Source organism: Vipera ursinii (genome assembly GCF_947247035.1).
Source record: "Vipera ursinii genome assembly, chromosome: 3".
NCBI lineage: Eukaryota > Metazoa > Chordata > Lepidosauria > Squamata > Viperidae > Vipera > Vipera ursinii.
In genome coordinates, this window is record NC_139516.1 from 148,882,663 (window position 1) to 148,908,511 (window position 25,849).

General features: G+C 40.1%; 1 protein-coding gene across 2 annotated transcripts; it reads right to left on the minus strand.

Annotated features, from left to right (window-relative positions):
- Window positions 1-120: 120 nt before the first annotated feature.
- Window positions 121-20,724, minus strand: DEK (DEK proto-oncogene). 2 transcript variants are annotated; one of them, XM_083359495.1, is made up of 11 exons: window positions 20,305-20,724; window positions 16,541-16,683; window positions 12,089-12,190; window positions 11,576-11,685; window positions 9,455-9,549; window positions 8,282-8,402; window positions 7,291-7,476; window positions 6,722-6,857; window positions 4,784-4,932; window positions 2,065-2,133; window positions 121-1,645 (listed from the first exon to the last, which is right to left on the minus strand). In XM_083359495.1, the coding sequence occupies exons 1-11, from the start codon at window positions 20,631-20,633 to the stop codon at window positions 1,634-1,636; spliced, it is 1,452 nt and encodes a 483-aa protein (XP_083215621.1). In that variant the 5' UTR covers window positions 20,634-20,724; the 3' UTR covers window positions 121-1,633. The 2 variants fall into 2 exon arrangements, with proteins under 2 accessions (XP_083215621.1, XP_083215622.1); XM_083359496.1 differs by having other exon boundaries at window positions 19,681-20,500.
- Window positions 20,725-25,849: the final 5,125 nt, after the last annotated feature.

Consider the following 25,849-nt stretch of genomic DNA (forward strand, 5'->3'; position numbering starts at 1 on the left):
TTCTTATCTTGAAATTTTGCTTCATTTAACATAAACAAGGAATATTTTCTCTACACACACACAAGCACCTTTGATTCTGTATCAAGTTTTACTGTACATGTATTAAAATATCAGTGTACATTTTCCTTAAAGACATTTATTGAATAAAAAACTGTTACACTCAGCTTAATAAAAATGACTGCATGCAAAGAAAGTGGTAAAAATGATAGAGGTCAATCAATTAACAATATTTTGGAATATAGATCTATGATTCCCTAACTACATATTAATATATTATTTAAAACCTGCAATCATTTTAATCAATACAGTCATGGAGAAATTAGTTATACTTGATTTCACTTTATGACACATTTATTTGGCATTTGCTAGAACTTTTAACACATGATCATCTGACTCGTTAAGGATTTTTGTGAACAGGTGCTTCATTCCGGAATCAAATAAAAATTTCATGAACAATTATTTGTAGAGTTGAGATTTTAATTTAGAGTATCATACTAAGCAGGAGCCACTTAAGATTAATGTATTTAAGTATGCATGCTGCCAATTACAGTTTCTGAGAGTTCAAAACAAGGATGCAGTTTTGCAAGAATACTAAACTGTTCAACTAACACCAGATAAATGGTCAATATTCTAGTCTGAAATATTGAGATTTTTATTACTACCCACCTTGGGAAAAACTTTTTAGAAATGAAAATCTTGTTTTTGGTGAATTAACAATATAGGATATTGCATTAAGCCTTTAGAGCAGGGGTGTCAAACTCCTGGCCCGTGGGCCAGACGTGTCATCTGGAAGCCACGCCCACCCCATTGCTGGCAATGGCAAAACAGTCCTGATATGTTGCGCGACGTCACATGACATCGCGAGTTTGACATGTCTGCTTTAGAATTATAATCCTCTGCACTCAAAGACTGAAAAATGAGTGCAATTAAATTGCTTCCAAAAACAAATGAGTTATCTTTTGTATGGTGATTATATTTCCTACTTAATCACAACTTGATTCATAAACACTGATACTGGTCATAAATCATCTAAAACACATTTTTTCCTCTTAACTGGGTTTTAAACAAAGAAATCTGAAGCTTATATACAAAAGCTTTTAAAAGTACAAAAATAATATGTATTTGTGATTGATCATGCTTTACAATCTTCAGTTGTATACACATGCAAGAGAGTAAAACAGCAGCACTCCTAGTCAGGGCATGTGACTAGCTCCTGATAGAAATGGGGGTGTATTCAAAATAAATGTAATGCCCAATACTGCAGTATTTAACAGTCTCTGCATGTGTATACATTAATACAACAGCTTTGTTCTTTAAAAAAAATCTCTACATTTTATACTAAGACTTACAATAGCTATGACTATTTTTACAAAGAAATATCATAATGTACAAAGTTAAAGTAGGGGACATGTATTATCATGCAAAATTTAGGAATTATATTAAACTCAATTTTTAAAAAGTTGGTAAATCCCATCAACACTCAGAACATTAAGCCAATAGTCATCTCCGACTAATACCAAAAGAGCAAAACAAAAATCAGAACAAAAATAATAAAGTTTACATTTTGCTGGTATTTGTAAAATATTTAAATCCAGAAGAACAAGACTGTAGCCTTCATTTTCTTCCCATTAGATCATGAAATGAGCTAAAAAGAAAAGAAAATATTTCATCTTCTATATAAATTCATCTTTCCATGAACACTTTGCTCAGGCTGAAATTTTAATATCTTACTTTAGAGAAAGTTCCCAGAAAATCAACAGGATTTTCAAGTAAATATTAACATTTTTGCTATATTATTATTATTATTATTATATATCTATAGCATAAGATTAATAAGTGATTAAACAAACATTAAAGCAAAATTACCAAGATGCAATTAAGCACAGAGATGAATAAAATTTGGGCCTGGTTTCAGTAACTGAGTTTCACAGTTAAACGTTTACCACTCAGTTTTTAAGATTTCTAAAATTTAAATATATTTATTTACCAAGCCTATCTCAGTGAAGTAAGGCATATATCAGAATTGAAATCTAATATATGATATCTCATTGATCAAGTATTTACCTCTTTCACTGTCTTTTTGATGAATTCTTTTCTCTCAGATAAGTCGTAACTGGGATAGTTTTTATATACCTGTAATGATCAATTTAGAATAAGTGTAATCAGTAAAATGCAATGAACCTACTTATGATGGGAAAAGAGGAGGATTTTCTTTTAAGAACTATTTCCTTCAGTATTTTCCTTATTAAAATTATTCCGTCAACTATTTGCACTAAGGAAATTACACAATAAAAATAAAAGGTATTCATGTCCCCAGCCATTACTACAAAACTGAGGGAAGCTAGTACTGACTTGCACTCCATTCCAGAGTTAATCTTTTCTAGCTCATCTTCATATATGGAAAAGAGAAAACTGAGCTAAATATTTACCCTGAAGGTTTACTCTTGTTTGGTTTGACAAAGACATTTAAGAATGGATTAATGTTCCCTATAACTTGTAAAGGCGGGGCTCATATGACCTAGATCAGGGGTCGGCAACCTAAAAAAGAAAAAGAGCCACTGGGAACCGGTTCCATCACAAATTAAAAAAAGAGGGAGCCGCGTGCGTGTGTCCATGCACGCGCATGCGCAAAAAGGTTTTTTGCGCATGCGCGGACGCACGCGGCTGCCATTTTTTAAAAAATGAGATGGAACCGGTTCCCGGTTGCCTGATGGCGACGGCCCGTCTGCAAAGCTGCCGCTTTCGGCAGCTTTGCAGACGGGCCGTGGCAGCTTCCGCAAAGAGCGGCGCCCCTGCCCATTCCGAGAGGTGCGCGCGCACCTCTCCGAACGACCGGAGGTGCGCGCGTACCTCCGCGCGAATGGGCAGCGGTGCCGCTCTTTCAGGAAGCCCGCCGCGGCCCGTCTGTGAAGCTGCCGAAAGCGGCAGCTTAGCAGACGGGCCGCGGCAGCTTCCGCAAAGAGCGGCGCCCCTGCCCATTCCGAGAGGTGCGTGCGCACCTCCGGTCGTTCGGAGAGGTGCGCGCGCACCTCTCGGAATGGGCAGGGGCGCCGCTCTTTGCGGAAGCTGCCACGGCCCGTCTGCTAAGCTGCCGCTTTCGGCAGCTTCACAGACGGGCCGCGGCGGGCTTCCTGAAAGAGCGGCACATGCTGCCCATTCGCGCGGAGGTACGTGCGCACCTCCGGTCGTTCGGAGAGGTGCGCGCGCACCTCTCGGAATGGGCAGGGGCGCCGCTCTTTGCGGAAGCTGCCGCGGCCCGTCTGCTAAGCTGCCGCTTTCGGCAGCTTCACAGACGGGCCGCGGCGGGCTTCCTGAAAGAGTGGCACCACTGCCCATTCGCGCGGAGGTACGCGCGCACCTCCGGTCGTTCGGAGAGGTGCGCGCGCACCTCTCGGAATGGGCAGGGGCGCCGCTCTTTGCGGAAGCTGCCGCGGCCCTTCTGCTAAGCTGCCGCTTTCGGCAGCTTCACAGACGGGCCGCGGCGGGCTTCCTGAAAGAGCGGCACCGCTGCCCATTCGCGCAGAGGTACGCGCGCACCTCTCCAAAGGTTTGGGGAGGTGCGCGCGCACCTCCGCCCATTCGGGGAGGTGCGCGTGCACCTCTCCAAACGGGCGGTGCCACTCTCCATTTGGAGAGGTGCGCGCGCACCACTGCCCGTTGGAAGAGGTGCGCGCGCACCGGGCGGCTGGGAGCCGCAAGAGACGGCTCAAAGAGCCGCATGCGACTCCGGAGCCGCAGGTTGCCGACCTGTGACCTAGATATTTATCTTTTAAATGCTGTGCTGCTAGACTCCTTATGCTTCTGCCCTATAGCTGATCCTGAGACAGCACAAACCAAAGGAGCCCATCAAACAGAGGAAGACAAAAAGGAGCAGGTGTGTGTGTTAACACATGACACTGTTGCCAGAAATTGGACCAATTACTCCTCTGTCCAATCTACCACAGAAGCTAATTTCAGCAGAGGCAGAATAAAGGAAGACTTCTGTCTATATTGCTTGAGATCTCATTAAAAATATATTTATTTTGGATGCTATATTTAAAAAACCTCAACATATATTACAAAAGAGCTATGAAAGAGAAAATATACAAATCAATACCGAAAGTGTCAAATTAGAAGGCTCATATTCAGAATTCTGTTCTGTTCTGTTTCTCATTAGTGACCATGGGCCTACCAGTATATCTCACCACAGAACCCTACTTTTTTCTATTTTATTTATTTATTTTATTTTAATTCCATTTATATCCCGCCCTTCTCTGAAGACTCAGGGCGGCTTACAAGCTTAGCAGTAGCCTTCATTCTATGTATAAGCCTGCTTATTAGGGCTTTCACACACACACACCCAAGTGGCATTATTACAAAGTCAGCTTAATTGCCCCCAACAATCTGGGTCCTCATTTTACCTACCTCGGAAGGATGGAAGGCTGAGTCAACCTTGAGCCTGGTGGGATGCGAACCTCCACTAATTGCAGGCAGCTGGTGTTACTTAAGGAGGCATTAGCCCACTGCTCCACCAAGGCTCTTTGTAATTCTATAAGAATTCATGTGTTGTTGATGGCCAAGTAGACAAAACACAAGTACAGGCCTTTTTATTATGCATGCTGCATTCTCTTTTGTACTGTGTACTGTATGATTTTAAGCATTAAAGGGAGGGCAATGGAGAGAGAGACTATATCCCTGCTGCAAAGGCAAAAGTACAGAAATACAGTATATGGATCTTTATTCTTAGTCCTGAAGTCTAAATATATACAGTAAATAGTATACAAAATAAATGTCAAATATATACCTCTTTACAAATTTGTTTCATAGTAACTTCCTCCAAATTTGCATCAGCAAGTAGTTTCTTCACAGTTTCTTTCAAGTCTTCATCTGTGGGTGGCTTTTTCAATTTTTTAATTAAAGGCTCGTCATCTGAACTATTCTCGGATTCACTTTCTAAATGAAAAATATTTTGTTAAAATGCAGATAACTTTTTTCTTCCCACCAGTCAAATTTATCTTTGAATGAAATTGCAAATTAGTTCACTACTAAGGAAAACTTTATGTACTAGAATTTTTCAATGAGAAACAATCAAAGAGTAAAAGATATCTTTAGATTTCTTTTCTCCTGTTCTCATACCCTCCAACTTTACTATTTCTCAATCAGTCATCTCTGGGTTCTTTTCACCCACTACAGATGGGAAAGGATAATCAAGATCATGATTGATCTTTAATACGGTTGATTTCTCTGAAAAACAATTCCTCTTAACCTGATAGGAACAAATTCAAAATTGCTCTAGTTTCCATCCAATAGCTCTAAACCATATGACTGAAGATGTTTAATAAAAACTGAGTTCAGTGTTTCCAACTGGCCTACCAGGACGTTTCCTTTTGGTCCCAACAGCCAAAGTGAAGATTAAAAGCCATGAAATAGTACAAAATATTTTGAGAAACTAAAGTGGCCTTGCTCCTTGAAAAATATACCTAATTTGAAATTAGTTTTTTGTCAGCTTATAACTACCGTATATACTTGAGTATAAGCCGAATTTTTCAGCCCACTTTTTGGGCTGAAAAATTCCACTTCGGCTTATACTCCAGTCAACAAAAAAACTTACCGAGGACTTGTGCGCGGCCGAGGCTTTGGAGCTTCCGGGATCGCGCTCACCTCTCCCAAGCCACCGCCGTCCGGAGACCTGCCGAAGTTTGGGGAGGTTTGGGGAGGTGCGCGCGCACCTCCCCAAACCTCCCCAAACGAAGCCGGGTCTCCGTTCCTCTGCGCCCTGCCTGCCTGCTTCTTTCCACAGCGGAAAGAAGCAGGCAGGCAGGGCACAGAGGAACGGAGACCCGGCGACGTTTGGGGATATTTGGAGAGGCGCCCAAACCTCCCCAAACGTCGCCGGGTCTCCGTTCCTCCGCCCCCTGCCTGCCTGCTTCTTTCCGCTGTGGAAAGAAGCAGGCAGGCAGGGCACAGAGGAACGGAGACCCGGCGACGTTTGGGGATATTTGGAGAGGCGCCCAAACCTCCCCAAACGTCGCCGGGTCTCCGTTCCTCCGCCCCCTGCCTGCCTGCTTCTTTCCGCTGTGGAAAGAAGCAGGCAGGCAGGGCACAGAGGAACGGAGACCCGGCGACGTTTGGGGATATTTGGAGAGGCGCCCAAACCTCCCCAAACGTCGCCGGGTCTCCGTTCCTCCGCCCCCTGCCTGCCTGCTTCTTTCCGCTGTGGAAAGAAGCAGGCAGGCAGGGCACAGAGGAACGGAGACCCGGCGACGTTTGGGGATATTTGGAGAGGCGCCCAAACCTCCCCAAACGTCGCCGGGTCTCCGTTCCTCCGCCCCCTGCCTGCCTGCTTCTTTCCGCTGTGGAAAGAAGCAGGCAGGCAGGGCACAGAGGAACGGAGACCCGGCGACGTTTGGGGATATTTGGAGAGGCGCCCAAACCTCCCCAAACGTCGCCGGGTCTCCGTTCCTCCGCCCCCTGCCTGCCTGCTTCTTTCCGCTGTGGAACGAAGCAGCCTGAACGAAGCAGGCTGCTTCTTTCCACTGCGGAACGAAGCAGCCTGCCTGCTTCTTTCCGCTGCGGAACGAAGCAGCCGGCGGCGGAGGCTTGCAGAACGGCGGATCGGCTTATACTCAAGTCACCAACTTTTTCCAGTTTTTGGGGGTGAAATTGGGGGTCTCGGCTTATACTCGAGTCGGCTTATACTCAAGTATATACGGTACTTAGATTTTATGAATGGTGGACTCACCTTTTTTGGAAGAATTTTGGCTCTTCTTGGTTGTACTGCTATCTGCTTTCTTAACATTAGCATTTCTTGAACCCTTTTTGCTTTTTGAAGCTACTTTTTGTTTGGGTTTTTCTTTCTTTGTTGTTTTTTTAGGTCGCTGTGAGGTAGGTAGAAAGCATAGTAAAATTTATTTCAATATCAGTTTTTAAAATAAAAATGTAACCCATTTAAACTCTCTCTGTATGCTTTACCTGTCCAATATCTGTGGCTTGTTAAAACAGGTGTTTCTTTTTTTTTAGTATGCAAAAAAATACATTATAGAACAAGCAGAGTTGTACCTAGACATCTGATACAGATAATTTAGTCCTTAAAACAATGTTATAACATTATAAACTGCCATTTATAACTACCATTATTCAGCAACTCTTTTAAGAATCATTTATAACATTAAAATATCTTAAATGTGATAAAATTAAGGCATTTTGGGACTATCTGTAACTAAATGATCCCATGCTGTTGCCATTTAACTTAATTTACAGACGAGAGTATAATTCTTCTTTAGCACATATTATTTGTACCAAGGTTTTTACCTCTTCCTCACTCTCTTTATCTTCCTCAGATGATTCATCTTTCCTTTTCTTTTCATCGTCCTCACTACTAGATTCATCTGTCAGGATTTCAGGACATTTGGTGAGTTTGGCTTTCCGTGCTGTTCCAGAGCTACTACGTTCTTTTTTACCGCCTTTTTTGGATGTTTTCTTGGATTTTGGCAATGGCTATTAAATATTGAAAATGAAGTATTTTAAAAAAAAACCCAAAGTAGTTTTATAATCTATACATACTATAGGAAATACTGCAACTTAACTTTGATGATTTTAATTTTTTTATGGGGAAAGTAGTTTTAGAGGATTATAAGTTTATGTTGTGACCCCGGCCTTGGAGGATGATATGGAGGAGGAGGAAGCTGACACGAGCAACGTGCCAGAGGGGCTGACTCTCCTGGTGAGTCAGCAAGAACTGTGGTTGACGTGCCTATGGACCTCAGCCAAATAGAGGAGGAAACAGAACACCAAGCAGAGGCCGGCAGCAGCGAGGAGCCCCTATTGGATGCAAGAGAAAGATGTAGGATACGTTGTCAACAGCAGTAGCAACTATTGCAACACCACAAGAGGCGTGGCCGGGAGACATAGGGCCACACCCTACAGAGTATAAAAGGGGTGTGGCTGCGCAGGAAAGGTGTGGTGAACAATTTGTTGGCATTTTGGGATTTGTAACGTGTCTGCCTGCATCTGGGCTTTGGAGCTGCTGGCCAACTGCCAAGACCTTGGAGCATTGCCCGGTAATTACAGAGGTGCTGTGTGATAAACACTGGGAAAGAGTTGGCTGTGAGGGGACCAGCTTGTGTAAAGTAAAGCATTAGTGTAATTTTGTGCTAACAGCAAGGCTCAGGAGGAACAGCTGTAAAAAACCAAGCACAAATCCTGTCTTTTCTGTTATAGGGAACAATATTAATATGTTCAAATTATGTCTTAAGCCCCATTTTAGTTTAGATTAAAACAATGATTTATGAATAGCTCTCACCTTGCCTGAAGGTTTTGGATGCATTAGGAAATTTAAGATTCTTGCTACCAGTTCACTGTTAACTCCTGATCTTTCCAAATCAAGAACTTCACATATGCTTTTTAGCATTGCATTTCTGTATCTGTAGAGAAAGACACTTTATTAAACATGTTTTATAAGTATTTACTAAATACGTAATACAAATAGACAATGTATTAAATATAGATAATATAAAAATGTGGGATACATACACACACACACACACACACACACACACGTGTGTGTGTGTGTGTGTGTGTGTAAGCACACGTACACTTATGCACTAGGCACACACAATCCTTGGTAGTCCAATATATTTAAAATGCAGAGGCCTCCGGGCCCTTTCAAACTTTAATCAACACTCCTTATCAGTGTTACCAACCATCATTTTACAAATAGACAACTAAGTTAATATATTTTATTTATTTATTTATTTATTAGTTTTTATAAACCGCCCTTCTCCCGAGGGACTCGGGGCGGTGTACAGAGGAAGGAAGAAGTTATGCTTCTCTTTTAGCCCCCATACAACATATCCAAATCACTCACATTAATCAAGTATTCTTAAAATTAGTGAAAATTCAAATATTAATTGTACTGTTACATGCTCTATACATGAAGTAAAATTGCACAAAAAGTTCTCTAAAACATAAATACCAATACAACTTGAAAACTATGGAAGACCTTACAGTTAATACAAATAACTAGAGAAAACATTAAAATTTGACAGTAGAGGATCTCTAATATTTCTTCCAAAATAAAAGTAGGTCTTTCAGCAAATCCTTAAATAAAAATATGTTGATATTGTTAAATTCCTAAGCTAAAATTTCCAAAGCTAGTACAAAGGCAACTAATATATTGACTGGATTGCATTTTAAATGTACAGATGTAAAAACCTATTCTCAAAGCTACACTGCTGTAAACAGTATCAGCAACAATGTAATGTTTTAGTATAATTTAAGGTAATGATTAAGTTTTAAGTTTTTAAACATAAGCTATGTTAGAGAATAATGTCAAATTGTATTACATTATATTCACAGATATGATTTGAAATATTAGTACAGGGATGTTACTAATTGAATTTTGTCCTGGGAATGCACATTTGGCTCCAAATATTTTGAACATAGATTATATTGTTTAAACATGTTAAAGTCTCACTTTTTCAGCATTTCTTCCTTTTTCTTGTATTGATCACTTCCTTTTTCAAATGGAAAGCCACTGAACTGTCCTACATTCTTTTTCAATGAAGCAACCTAAAAAAGAATAGTCGATCAGTATAAAATAATATTGTGATGTTCTTTATTTTATCTAATTGTCAAAATATCGAACTACAAATGTATAGCCTTAAAATCAGACAGTAAAACTGTCATGTCAGCTTTGACTAAATTCTAAATATATAACAATGAAACTATATAGTCCTTGATATACAATCATAATGGATTCTGCCGATTAAGAGGAGCTAATTCTGGCTGCACAAGACCAAACCTTAAGAACAAATGAACACAGAGACAGAACTGAAAAAAGCAACAGATAGCAAATGCTGCCTCTGTAAAGATGAAGAAATGGTGAGCCACCCAGTTAGTTGTTGCAAGAAGATCACACAGACTGAACCACAAATGGACATGACAAAGTAGCAACAATGATGCATTGGAAGATCTCCAAGAATTACCATTTGCCTGCAAACAAGAATTGTTAGAACAATAAAAGAAACAATGTAATAGAAAATAAAAAAGTTAAAGTATTCTGGCAGACATAACCATTGTTGATAAGAAAGACAAAAATGTCTGGATAATGTAGAATAGGAAATAAAGAACTGGAGAAAATAACAGAATACAAACATCTGCAAATAGAAATAACATGACTGTGGCAAAAGAAAGCAAATATATTAACAGAATAGGCACCTTGGAGGCAGTACCAAAAATCTGGATCACTTGAACAGAACAGCATCAGCATTGACAAAATCACCATCAGCCAATTGCAAAAGGCAGAACAGCTTACATCTTGTCACAATACCTCTAACCTTTAATATCATCAAACAACATCTGCCTATCCTTGGGAAAGAGTCGATAGGTGGACAAAAACATCTGGCTGTGTGACAAACCGTAATAATAAACATTTGGGATTTGTTACAAAAACTGAATTGAACTTTGAACCAGCACTAGCAGATCACATATTTATCAACATGACACTTTAACAGAAAAATATTTTTATAAATAGAAAAATATCTATTTGAAAGCCTAGAGATAAGGATTCAAGGAAACCTGTAGCCAATTTTACGTTGCCAATAGGTATGAACACTTACTTTTTTTGAATAGCAATTTTTCCGCAATTACTATTTATTTTGGAAATGAAAGGAAACTGGGATCAAATACAGATGGTCCTTGACTTATCACAATGAAGCCCACAATTTCAGTCTAAGTTATTGCAGTCATAGGTTGAAGCACACGTAATTGGAGTTAATTTTATGAACATTTTTACAATGGTTGTAAAGCTGGTAACTGCAGTCATTAAGCAAATCATGTGGTCAATAAGAGAATCCAGCACATCCAATGGGATTTTTTGTGTGCCATTTTCTGCTGGAAAATATTGAAAATCACAGTCACACAACTGGACAACTCTGCAACCAGTCATGTATGTGAGCCAGTTTCCAAGCACCCAAAATGTGATCACATAAACATGGGGGTGTAGGTGCATTAGTTGTAACTTTGAGAATAGGTCACAAGTAGCTTTTTTGAAGTCCATCATAACTCTGAATGGTTGTTGAGTGACCTATTGTAAGTCAAGGATTACTGGTAACCAAAAGATAAACAATGTAATTCTAAGAAGCATAAATAAAATATGTGCCTCACCAGAGAGGCTCACCTGGTATTTATCCGGACTAGGGCCTTTATGGTAATGCGTCCAATACTCTTGGAATTCCCTCCACTTAATCTGCCTTTACTGTGGTGTCTGAGGAATTTACTTTTATAGCTTAGCATCTCCCCTGTAGAAGACTTGTTTTCAATCTGCTTTTAAGACTGATGCCATGCTTTTATGAGCCAATTTCTAATAGTTTTAACTATTTATGGTTTTGTTATTTTGTTTGCATTATTTATTGTATTTTCAATTTTGGATGTGACTGGAATTTACTGGATTATATTGCAAACTGGTATAGGCTTCCACTGATGATAATATGCAGCATATAAATGTGCTCAATCTAGGAAATGGTGTGATTTCATATAATCTTCATATATAAACTTAAAACAGTTTAAATGAAAAGCATGTTATGAGATTTCTTACTGTGCCTGGCCTGTTGTAAAGAAGTTTGTGCAAATTTCGAAGTTCATCAGTTTTCTTCTTGCTTAAAAAGTATTGTATTCTTTCAATTTCACAAAGTTTTTGACCTTTTCCTGAAAAGGCAAACATGTTATAATAATCAAAGTTACACTTTTTAGCCAATACGTTATTTCCTTTAACCAAAGCCCAACACCATATAAAGGATAAAGAATAGTTAAAATTCAACAACCAAGGTTCCTACATTTACTAAAAACAATCAGTGAAGTAATCTTGTATGCTGACGAGCAATAAAACCTTGTAATAATATTTGGGAACAGTCTCTTAAAAGTTCATCAGGATTTATCGCAATACTGCTTCAAAACAAACATTAAAAATGTTCCAAATATCTAAACATAGTATAGTTTAGAAAATTACAAATGTGATCTTCCGTACTATATACACAAAGGTTTTCTCTTTAATTAATGCTTGTTTGACTTCAAACAAAGAAAAGCATAATAGGCAAAATAAATAGCTTGCCTGGTGTAATTGTAAAAGGTTCCTTCTGTAATGATGACACCTGCATTGTCAATCTTTCTACTTTCTTCTTCTCTCGCTTTCCTTCAACAATGAGGCTCTTTTCTGAAAGACAATTGATATTTTCATGCAGTCAGGAAAGTAGTTGAAATTACTGCACAGAATAAACAAAAATAAAGTAATGTGTGGGCTTAAGAGTGTATGTGTCACTTGAAAAAGCATTCTGATATAAAATACTGGCAAATTAAGAGCCAGATGTACTGAAGCTCAAATAATTTAGCAACTGATCCACAGAATAGAATAGAATAGAACAGAACAGAATAAATAGGTTTGTTTGACAAAGTGTGATTAGACACACAAGGAATTTGTCTCTGGTTCAGAACGCTAAGTGTACATGCAAAGCAACAGAAATCATCATCATCATCCCAAAAAGAGGGAGCAGTAATGAAGATAATAAGGATAAATAATGCTACAGCCACACTACATGGGCAAATATACAGACATTAGAAAGCACTGCGAAAATTAGGTGTTCAGCAGACTGCATGAGGGAAAAAACCTGTCCCTGTGTCTAGTTGTTTTGGCAATGCCCTATAGCACCATCCTAAGGGGAGGAGTTGACAAGAGTTTATATTCAGAATATAAGAAGTCTGTAAATATCTTCTCAGCCCTCCTGACCTGTGCAATATACAGGTCTTCTATGGAAGATAGTGCAGTTGCAATTGTTCTTTCTGCAGTCCTAACTATCCTTTGGAGTCTGTACCTGTCCTGTTTGGTTGCTCTACCAAACCAGTTATAGACGTACAAACTGTACAGTACAAACTGTATCAACTGCTCCTGGGGCAATCTGAACCTCCGGAGCTGATGCAGGAAGAACATTCTTTGTTCTGCATTTTTAATTATGGTTCCAATGTTAGGGATTATTTCAAGTCCTGGGAGATTATAGAACCCAAAAATTTGAGTGTCTCTATTTCTGATACTGTGCTATTGAATATAGTAAGAGGTGGTATAAAATCCATTTTCATTTCTACAGTTTTAAGCATGTTCAGCTCCAGATTGTTCTGGCTGCACCATACAGCCAGTTGTTCAACCTCCTTCTATATACAGTTTTATCACTGTCTCGAACAACAATTGTATCGTCTGCAAACTTCAGTACTTTAACAGAGGGATTCCTAGAGATGCAGTCACTGGTATATAGAGAGAAGAGCAACAGAGAGAGCACACAGCCCCGAGGGGCTCCTGTGCTAATTGCCCGAGTACTAGATGTAATTTTCCCTAGCTTCACCTGTTGCTTCCTATTTGTCAAAAAGCTAATAATCCATTTACAAGTATGGACAAGCACAGTGAGCTGTATCAGTTTAGAGTTAAAAAATTTTTTTTGGAATGATGGTATTGACTGCCAAGCTGAAATCTACAAAAGGGACCTCTGCACAGGTCCTAGGGGATTCAATATGTTGCAAGGTAATGCAATGCCATATTGACAGCATTATTTGTCATCCTATTTGCTCAGTAGGCAAACTGCAAGGGGTCTAACAGTGGATCCTTGATGACTTTCAGGTGGGCCAGCACTAACCTCTCAAAGATCTTCATAACTACAGATGTCAGAACAATCGGCCTAAAGTCATTCAGCTCCCTGATGGAGGATTTCTTAGGAAATGGGATAACGGTAGAGTTTGAAGCAAGAAAGGACGTAACACATCTCCAATGATTTATTAGAAATCAGGGTGAAGATGAGGATGAGTTATTCAGCATAAGCTTTGAAACAAGTTACTTTGTTGGGGCCTGGGGCTTTTCTGATCTTTTGTCTATGAAATAGACCTCACACACCTTTTTCTAAGATCACCAGAGGTAGGGGACCCAGATAGATGGAGATAGGTGTAGGAAATTTGACTACTGTCAGTGTATATGAGGTGGGGAAGGTAGTGGTAGGTGACAGTGATCTCCTTTCAAACCTACAGTAGAACAAATTAAGTTGATGATTCAGTGGAATTTTATGCGTTATCTCCTATCAAGCACTTTCAATACACTTTGAAATTTAAGGATCATGAAAATACAGCATAATTTATGATGTTATGTTAACCAAGTAACAGGTCCTCTGGCTATCTGTTTGCATTCTACACCATAGAATGAATCCATCGAGTATGATGAATCTCATGTCAACCAGTGAACCATGCCATAAATAAATGAAAATTAACACATTTCTCTGCATGACTCACTATTGGCATTATACACATAGAAAATAATTATTGTAGTTTAACATCAAATGCTGATTTCCATATGTTCTGATGCTTGAAAGTGGTAAAGCATAGGTTAAAAATACTGCCTCTTATTGAACAGTTTGGAACTAAAAGTATAACTTAAAGAAGGAAACCTAAAAAAGTTAAACTGGGGATGCTAATGAAAATATTGACAGGCTTTTAAAACTAATTTTATTATATTTGCATAACTAACAATATACAAAAAAAAAATCCAGGCCCTGGAAGTGAATAATTTGAGCTGGAACAATTCTATAGAGGTAAAACTCTCTACTTTGTCTTAATATTTGTATTTTTTTTTCTATACCTCAAGTATATTTACCGGTATACTTTCTTCACTGCTGCCTGCAAATTAGGAAGTGCATTGTTTGGTTTTGGGGGACCAAAGGATTTTGTAGATAGATTCAATCACAACATATGAATCTTTAATCCCAAATCAACTAGCAGGTATTTAATAAACACTATACACAAATAGTTCAAATAAAAGAACTAAACGTATTAGACTTAATGCAAAGCTTAAACCTTTTGGTGCCATGACCTGCTAAATTAAATACATTTGTGTGACAAGTCCTTTCCATAAATAGAACTGTCATAACAAAGTGACATAGTTCATGCTAAGCCTGCATAAGCCCAGACAATGGGAGCCCTGTCAAAGTGTAGTCTGACAATTTTATTCAGGGAGTGGAGTTGTATACATTCATTTATTATTTACAAGTAGTCAGCTTAGAATCATTCATTTGGTGACTGATGTTACAACAAAACTAAAAAAAGTAACTTATGACCAGTTCTCACAAGACTACTGCAACATCTCCATGGTTATGTGATAAAATTTAGGCACTTTGCAGCTGGCATGCATTTCTGATGGTTGCATTGTCCTGGGGTCATGTGATCACCATCTGTGACCTTCCCAAGCCAGATTTCTTGTGACCACGATTTACTTAACAACTGCAGTGATTCATATAACTGAGTCAAAAAAGGTAATAAAATAGGGCATGACTCACTTAACCACTGCCTTGCTTAGCAACGGAAAAAATTGGGCTTAATTGTGATTGAAAGTCAAGGTTTACCTCTAGTATGGTGCAGCCAATACAGGCAGCTTCTTTTGTCTATTTCAGAGGGAATCTTTTTGGTACTTAATCCCAGAAGCTCCTTTGGAGGAGTCTAAGTCAGCGGGACAACCTCCTCCACTATCTTAGCCATCAGTCCCACACAGGCAAGCAATCTTAAGGCAGCAATCAGAGCCAGGCCTTGTGCCTGACCTGAGATCAGTGACTTGGTGAATCTTGCATAGGTGCATTGGCACCAATAGTACAGAACTTTCCTCAGCACATTTCTTCAAAGACAGCCTGTCTTCACTCCTGGGCAATATAAGCACCAGGCATGCCAGTACCTGTTGAAGTAGGGTAGTAACTTAGCAACAGGAAAGGCCTGTGGGAAACAGAATAGCATTTTTTTCTTGGTCCTATGGCAGATCTACAGGCACCAACAGTGAAACGAGACTGCTTGTACCAGAAGTGTATTTTTGTTCCTCTTATGTAAACAGAAATGATATTCTGATATCTTTCACATTGGGAAGTGCATTCCCTTTCAGACAAATCTGGTGAGGTTCATGAGACTTACTGTTACTGTTTCTCTTTTCTATTCCCTGTCTGAAAGCAGCAATTCTCTTTGTGCAAAGATTGCAGGGTCCACGGGTCATATGATCATCTTTTGCGACCTTCTGACAAGCAAAGTCAACGGGAAAGCCAGATTCACTTAACAACCATGTTAGCTAATTTAACAACTGCAGTAATTCACTTAACAAATTTGGCAAGTAAAATGAGGCAAAGTTCACTTAGCAAATTTCTCATTTAGCAACATAAATTCTGGGCTCAATTGTGGTCGTAAGTTGAGGACTACCTGTAGCTTTATCAATGCCAAACCATGCTTCCGCTCAGCTGGGACAAAGTGACAGTTTCTTCGAAGAATGAACATGATCCCCACCTTTTAATGTGATTATTGAGGGTCACATCTTACAATTTGAAGTTCCTCATCTTAATGTACAATGAACAGAAAGTAAATATAAAAGATTTTTTCACTGTTCTCTACAATCTACAATAAATTGCATTCTGGGGAGTTTGTACCTGAAAGTGACAAGGAGCCAGAAGAGGACAGAATCTGAAAATAGTTTGCTGTCTATACAGTAGTTTGTATCTCAGTTTACCTTTTTCCTCTTCCTCTTCTTCCTCCTCTTCATCATCCTCACTATTTTCAGCTTTGTCTTCAGTTCGTGGTTCTCTTTTTTCTGTTTCTTCAGTAGAAAGTAAATCACCTTTTTCAGAAACAGAAGACATATCTGCTTTTTTTCTGCATAGAAGATATAGGGGAAAATATCAATTTATTATGAAGCACTTTATTACTACTACTAGTACTGAGACTTTTAACACACAGCAGCAGTGTTGCACCTTCTAACACAAAGATTCATACAATGTACATAGTCATAATTAATTTATTTTTGGCTTAGAATAATATGTGACTCAAAGGGACGTGGTGGCGCAGTGGGTTAGGACGCTGAGCTTGTCGAACAGAAGGTCGGAAGTTTGGCGGGTCGAATCCCGAGTGCCGCGTAACAGAGTGAGCGCCTGTTACTCGTCCCAGCTTCTGCCAACCTAGCAGTTCGAAAGCACGTAAAAATGCAAGTAGAAAAATAGGGACCACTACGGTGGGAAGGTAACAGCGTTCCGTGCCCCTTTGGCGTCTAGTCATGCCGGCCACATGACCACGAAGACGTCCTCGGACAAGCGCTGGCTCTTTGGCTTTGAAATGGAGATGAGCACCGGCCCCTAGAGTTGGAAATGACAGCACACATGTGCGGGGGAACCTTTACCTTTACTTTAATATGTGAATCTACTCATTACATTTAATGTTATATGCTTATTAGGTCACTTATATTTGTTCCACAAACAATGATTAAAACGTCCTGCTTTACCATTATATAAGCTGTTACTGTCTTTCAAATTTTCTTACAGCACAAGAAGCAGTTCTTAAGAGTAGATAGGGATTTGTTATATAACCTATTAAATACAGCCCCAAATCTCATGTGCGTATTTTGCTATAAATTCAACATTATTAGCTATATGATTTATCTACAAGATAAACATGTGGATAAAGACAAACTACTGGTAAATAAAACAAATGGATAATCTATTGAATAGTTTTATAACATCAAAGGTAAAATGCAACATGTATTTTCAGGATAAAATGGGTAAAAGAAAATATAATACATTATTATTATATATTAAATTTACTTGTTCCCCATCTCACAGGTATGCCAAAAATAATCAATTTTTATCTTCTATTATTGGTATCTTATATTACTTTGTTTGTCGTTTATATGTACACTGAGAGCTTATGGACTGGAGACAAATTCCTTGTGTGTCCAATCACCCGACCAATAAAGAACATTGAGTTTAATTGAAATAAATTGATCTCTACATGATACCCTGATTTATTCAATATAATTCTTAGCTGAACTGCCTCGTCTATAAACTTAGCAGTTCTGTTAACAATGTATATGTTAGAACCTAAGAGGAAATAGGACCATATGCGATTCAGGTCTCAGTGGTAAGTCCTTTCATGTATGGACTTTAAACATCTAAGCCTAAAAGGGTCATGCAGTTGACAAACAAACAAGATATGAGCAATATCTTAAATGGCTAGGGCACTGCATGCATATATTCTCACATATGGGAAGATGGAAGCACCCAAATTTGCCACTGAATCCAAAAACTTAAATCTTGCTCTAAAGTAAGCTGTTTTGCAAATTATGTAAAAGATATTCTGTATTAAATACACTAAAGAATAGAAAGATGCATTCAAAATAATGCTTTCCATAATTTTATAGTATACAATTTCAAATTACAGTATACAATTTTACAGTATACAATTTCAAACTATAGAATCCTGATTCTAGAGATTTCCAGTTACTTAAGTAGAATTGGACAATATGACTCCCACACATGAAAGGAAATTAATCAAAATTAGAAAACTATCACTAAAACTGTTATTTACTTCCAGAAAATTAAATTAGGAAATTTTTGCTTTCTAAAGCAAGTCAAAACTGTTTTGTAGTGCAGTTTTGCACATAATTCTGAACCAGATAGACCTTTGTCTCATCTATATAAAAAAATGGCAATGGATCACTCAATATATTATTCAACACATATTTTAAATAGGTATTTGGGGTGTATCTGCTTGGTAAGTTTTATACAGGGACAGACAGAATTCCAAATAAACACTTATACTAAATTTAGTCAATTCTTGCCTAATCTGTGTAGAATCAGTATCAAAAAAATTCAGATGTATAGCTAGTAACCAAGACTTAAAATCCTTGTTCGTTTTGACCAAGTCCATAAGAACATAATAAAGATCAAATTAGACCATAATCAACTGAATACATATGGGCACCAAGCAGGAAAGCTAGAGTAGAATCCGAGTAGAATCCTCCAAGTGCATTTACCAAAAATTGAATCAAGTTGGATACTGCTTTACAATGATGAGACCCTTATGTTGTACTTCACCTTTTAAAATTGTCTAAGTTAATAAAGCTTTGCATTAAATAATGTAGTTTGTTTACAATATTCAGAACTTTTGAGAAGCAAAATGTTTGGAAACCAAGCTGGTTAAATAAGGACATGGGAGTGTTCCTTATAATGCTAATAAACAGTATGTCATTCTGTGTCTGATTTTCACATTTATATGTTTTCTTCACTGAAGTAGGCGATTCTTGCTAAATTTGCAGATATAAACAATTTTAAAAGGCCACTTCATGCAATTAATGGGGCAACGTGCAACAGATGAATTTGTACAACATGCTTACCAACTGGATTATTTAATGGAAATAACCAATCATCTGCTCTCCATACCATGCCATAAAGTAAACATACCAGTACATTTTTCACAGAATGTCAGACTAAAATACAATTGGTTGTTTTTTGATGCAGTATTGACACTTGCAGATTGTCAGCTCATAGAAAAAATATATTTTTTTAAATAACACAAAAAGGAGTTTAACTGTTTCTGAGTTGCATTGTACTTTTTCAGCTTCAATGCTTTAACATTAGCAGCTAGCTATTTGGAAACAAATTCACTGATAGTTGGGAGATGGATAATACTTGGAGGGAGTAGTACCAAGGTGAGATAGGCTGCAAATAAATTTAATAACGACAGCAATAATAATCAAGGGGCTACCAGTGGGAAATCAACACCCACCCACCTTCCTCCCCTCAGAATTGCAAACCCCAGTAACTTGTGAAAGTCAGTTGGGTGACTTTGGGCCAGATCCTTTTTCTCACCCCAACCTACCTCATGGGGTTGCTGTCGTGGGGAAAATAGGAGATAAGAGAGTATTAAGTCTGCTCGCCTGAGCTTTAAAGCAGGAGAGTTTGCAGGTAAGGAATTACACGGACGTGGAGAAGAGGAAGAGCATCGAAGCCAAGGAATTACACGAAGGAGGAGGAGGAGGAGGAGAACAATAATAATAATACAATATTGCGGCCGAGGAATTACGCGGCTGTTTCCACGGCGTCCCCAAGAGGCGAACGGATCAGGAAGGTGCCTTCCTCTACCGAGATCTATTCCATTTTAGTACCACTGCTTGCTTAAAGACCATAGGCTCCTGTAGCCTCGGAGGTCAGAGCACAGAGCCCCGGGTAGCTGGCGAGCACTCCTGACAGGAAACGGGATTCCGGCGGGAAACAGTTCCGAGCCGCGGAAAAAGTCAGGCCTCGCGCCGGCCGGAATTCAAGTCCACTCTGAGGGGAGTAGGGAAGAGAGGCGCTGAGGGACTCTTCCCCTTTCCTGACGGTTCTATGGGGCACCGCGGTAGGGTCCCGGCCGGGCTTCGGACACTAGCACCGTCCCTCCGGTCGGGCCTGTCGCAAGAATCTTCTTTTCGGCCGTTATCCCAAACAACACCGAAACACCCACCTCGTCGCCGACGGACACCTCTGAGGAAATGGGCCCACAGCAGGGACGGAGGCGGCCCCGGACGGCGACAAAACGAAACGCTTTCGGGAGGCACGACCCGCGGTTAACGGAAGAGGGGTTTGTGTGTGTGTGTGCGTGGGGGGGGGTTGATATTGGCGTTGCTCGCTTCCTCGCAGAAAATCAACAACGTTTTCAAAATGGCGGGTTGTCAAAGGGGAAGAAGGAAGCGGGAAAGTGCCGGCCAATAGATGCTCAAGAGGTAGCCCGAATGAGGCGGGGTTAGGAAATGATGGGCAGGAGCGTTGAGAACAAGTCAAAAGACATTCCATTTCGAGGAAAGCAGGCGGAGCATGCGCAGAATCGGAACGCTGCCTGACAGAGAAGGCGGAGCCGTGCGAGAACACCTGCAATTGCCCGCGTGTTTTGTTTTTGTTTCTCAGTTGCAAGGTGGAAGTTACATTCCCTTCCAAATCCAGAGAATGAAGGAGGGCTGAGCTCCTTTCTGAGAGCTCAGCTTCCCCACCCCACTTTAAACTCAGTGGGGGAGTATGTGATTTGTTTACCCGAAAGTAGAATCTTTATTCAATATATGCCCTGGTTTTTGGATCACAGTTTATTGAATAAATAGGGACGCGGTGGCTCAGTGGGTTAGGACGCTGAGCTTGTCGATCAGGAGGTCGGCAGTTTGGTGGGTCGAATCCCGAGTGCCGTGTAACAGAGTGAGCGCCTGTTATTCGTCCCAGCTTCTGCCAACCTAGCAGCTCAAAAGCACGTAAAAATGCAAGTAGAAAAATAGGGACCACTACGGTGGGAAGGTAACAGCGTTCTGTGCGCCTTTGGCGTCTAGTTATGCCAGCCACATGACCATGGAGATGTCTTCGAACAAGCGCTGGCTCTTCGGCTTTGAAACGGAGATGAGCACCGGCCCCTAGAGTTGGAAACGACTAGTACACATGTGTGGGGAACCTTTATTGAATAAAGTCTAATTGCCTGAATTTATACTAGACACCAAGCAAATTAGACACGTTTTGGCTTAGAGATATTCTGTTTAAAAGATGTGGAAAGCTGCCCAGCTCAAAATTTATTATTTTGGGTGCCATATTGAACTAAAGTAAAGCCACAACCAAGCTTATCCCCAAGGCTGGATGTAGCAAGTACTCCCTATTAGAACAGGTAAGCATCCTGGCCAAAAGCCTATCAAGGTTGGGGCCAACTGCACCTTAAAGGGGAGCTTGTTTCAAAAGGCAGTTGTGTCTACTATTTCTTTTATCCAGATCTAAATATGAGCGTAGCGTATTCAGATATCGTATCAAAACGGACCACCTTCATGAAAGTACAACATAATTTGCTCTTGGATTTCCTGACAATTTACTTTTATACGCTCAGTAACTTGCACGTCAAAAAAAAAGCATGTTGTATTTGCTTAATTCCAATAGAATGTTAGACTCAAGGAGTGTTGAGAATTTCAGAACAAAAGTATGTTGGGATCTCATTAAGGTGGTCAATCTCAAACCAAGGAAATTTGTGGACAGAATTTTCTGGTGCTATTAATTTATGGCAAGATTATTACATTCAAAAAGGGACGCGGTGGCTCAGTGGGTTAGGACGCTGCACTTGTCGATCAGAAGGTCGGCAGTTTGGCAGGTCGAATCCTGAGTGCCGCGTAACAGAGTGAGCGCCTGTTACTCGTCCCAGCTTCTGCCAACCTAGCAGTTTGAAAGCACGTAAAAATGCAAGTAGAAAAATAGGGACCACTACGGTGGGAAGGTAACAGCGTTCTGTGCGCCTTTGGCGTCTAGTTATGCCAGCCACATGACCATGGAGATGTCTTCGAACAAGCGCTGGCTCTTCGGCTTTGAAACGGAGATGAGCACCGGCCCCTAGAGTTGGAAACGACTAGTACACATGTGTGGGGAACCTTTATTGAATAAAGTCTAATTGCCTGAATTTATACTAGACACCAAGCAAATTAGACACGTTTTGGCTTAGAGATATTCTGTTTAAAAGATGTGGAAAGCTGCCCAGCTCAAAATTTATTATTTTGGGTGCCATATTGAACTAAAGTAAAGCCACAACCAAGCTTATCCCCAAGGCTGGATGTAGCAAGTACTCCCTATTAGAACAGGTAAGCATCCTGGCCAAAAGCCTATCAAGGTTGGGGCCAACTGCACCTTAAAGGGGAGCTTGTTTCAAAAGGCAGTTGTGTCTACTATTTCTTTTATCCAGATCTAAATATGAGCGTAGCGTATTCAGATATCGTATCAAAACGGACCACCTTCATGAAAGTACAACATAATTTGCTCTTGGATTTCCTGACAATTTACTTTTATACGCTCAGTAACTTGCACGTCAAAAAAAAAGCATGTTGTATTTGCTTAATTCCAATAGAATGTTAGACTCAAGGAGTGTTGAGAATTTCAGAACAAAAGTATGTTGGGATCTCATTAAGGTGGTCAATCTCAAACCAAGGAAATTTGTGGACAGAATTTTCTGGTGCTATTAATTTATGGCAAGATTATTACATTCAAAAAGGGACGCGGTGGCTCAGTGGGTTAGGACGCTGCACTTGTCGATCAGAAGGTCGGCAGTTTGGCAGGTCGAATCCTGAGTGCCGCGTAACAGAGTGAGCGCCTGTTACTCGTCCCAGCTTCTGCCAACCTAGCAGTTTGAAAGCACGTAAAAATGCAAGTAGAAAAATAGGGACCACTACGGTGGGAAGGTAACAGTGTTCCGTGCGCCTTTGGCGTCTAGTCATGCCGGCCACATGACCATGGAGATGTCCTCGGACAAACGCTGGCTCTTTGGCTTTGAAACGGGGTTGAGCACCGGCCCCTAGAGTCGGAAACGACTAGCATGCATGTGCGGGGGAACCTTTACCTATTTTTTATTGAAAAGTTTTTCAATACATTTTATCTTTAACAAAACAACCCCTCCCCACCCCTTCCCCCCCTTCCCAACCCAACCCAACCCTCCCCCCTCCCCTTCCCCCCTCCCCAACTTCCCAGAGCTAAATACAAGGTATAAAAGTAAAAAACAATCATAAACTACCATATGCTAACAACAATAAACTATTAGGTCTATCGCCCTTTAGCTCTTATAAAATGACTACAAGCAATATAAATGTCCCATCAATACTTATTCAAATGCTAAATGAAACTTTTTAGTCCCATATTTATTCTGGATGTAATCAATCCATTTTTTCCACTCCACGATATATCGTTGTTGAGAATGGTCTTTCAAATACGCCGAAATCTTTGCCATTTCCGCCAGGGGAACCTTTACCTTTTTACCTATTACATTCAAACATATACATTCTGGTCTGGACACAAGATTGTAGCCAGATTTGAACTGTCATTTGCAGTTAAGATGCAATGTATAGTACATACCTTCATCTGTATACCTTGTGATGTCTCTTAATATCCATTGGCAGTTGTAATGGATATTCCTCAAAAAAGCCCCTACTACTATAATACATTTCAGTATTTGATTTTCTGAATCAGAAATGGAAATTAATTTCCAAGAAACTGCTGGATCACATTCAGAATAATCAAATTGGCACAGCCTGGAAATTGAACAGGTGATGGGTTTTGCACAAACCTATGACTGAGGTGATTAATTGCTGTTTATCAATATTGTTAAAATGTTTGCTGTTTATCAATATTGTTAAAATACCCATTACTGCAGTTGGAAATGGCAGTAACTAATATACATATGAGAGCCAGTTTGATGTAGGCACCAGGCTACACAATTTGAGTTCTAGTTCTGCTTTAAGCATGAAGCCAACTGGATGATTTTTGGGCAATCACTTTTTCTCAGCCTAGGAAATAAGCAACAGCAAACCACTTCTGAAATGGTCAAGAAACTTGACCATGAAAACTGCAGGGACATATCCAAGCCATGAATTGTGCTTAATTGTATAGATCTTCCTTACTTACTGGGAGTAATTGGGACTAGGAACTTTGTTGTTAAGTATGAAGTCGTAAGTTGAAAAGCCATGTGATTGTTGCTCTGCCACAGCAGTCCAGCCAATCCTAGTTGCTGTCATTAAGCAAGGACCATGCAGGTTGCTTAGCAAGGATCTTACCTGACAATGACTTTCAACCTATCAACTTTCCCCACTGACTTTGCTTGTGGGAAGCTAGCAGGGAAAATCATAAATTGCAGTGGGGTGCTATAACATCATAATCATGATCTGTGTGATGAGATCTGGTTTGTGATCTCGTGACAAAGGTATGCCGTGCCATCCGTAAGTATAAGGTCCATTCAAAACTGCCACTCGTTCAGTGTTATTGTAAGTTTAATTGGTCACCAAATGAGTGATTGTTAAACGAGGACCACCTATAATGACGGAAAGAGGCATTGGATTAGTGTTTATGAACAGTCTAAATGGAATCATATGAACGCTAGAGGGAGCTTTGCATCAAAGTGCAACAATGGTTTTTCTAATCCTCAGGTTTAATTAAAACAAATTTTCAGGATCCACTTCTCTGCATATTTAAGCAGTGTTAGGAAAAGTTTTTATAAGACTTGAGCTAAACTTGTAAAATATCTCTATATAATAAAAGCTTCATACAACATAAAACCCATTGTTTCAATTTCCTTACTTTTCTCTCTGTTACAATAATCAGGTTAAAAAAACTCAAAAATACAATACAGGTAGTCCTTGAGTTATGATGGCAATGGGACCATTGCTAAACAATGGGGTCATAAAGCATGATGTCATGGGACCACATTGGTTAGTGGTGGCATTTGTCACCTGAGATATGTGGGTCATTAAGCGGGAAGTGTGGGTGCAACAGGTAAGGAGTTGTGGCAGTGTCTCAGGGTGTGGGGGAGACCCTAAGAGGGCCATCCCAGGCCACATGTGAGTTGAGTGAGAGGGCTGCTGCAATGTGGTGCAGCCGATAGGAATGCAGGGAGGCCAGGGAAGGAGGGGGTGTGTGCGGTGGGAAGTCCTGGAAAGGGGTGGGAACATGGCATGTTCAAAGAGAACCAGGAAATAGCATGTGGGGGAGCATGCGAGTATAGGGAAACCTAGAAAGGGGTGCAGAGTGCGTGTGAATGTAAGTTGGCCTGGGAAAGAGAGCATGGGGAATATGTGGGCATGGGGGAGTGTGTGTGCAAATAAAGGGGGAAAGGACGGGGTGGTGCATATGCACAAGTGAAGGGAGAAGAAAGGCCAAGGTGGGGTGAGGGAGACTTAACTGAGCCACCTCCCCTGCTAGCTTCCTATTGACTTTGCTTGTGGGAAGCTGGCAGGGAAGGCTGCAAATGATGGCCACGAGTGCAGGATGCTGCAACTGGTCATAAATGAGTTGGCTGCCAAGCTCCCAAATATTGCTCATGTGACTAGGGGGAAACTGCTACAGTTGGAACTTCAAGGACCGAATATAAGTGTTTTCATTTGGTGCCATTAGAACTTTAATTGCTGAATGAATCATCATAACTTGATGATCTATAATCTGTTGTTAAATAAACATATGGGGAAAATACAACTCTCCTGAACTGGTTAATCCAGTATTTTCGTGCTATATTTGTTTGTTTC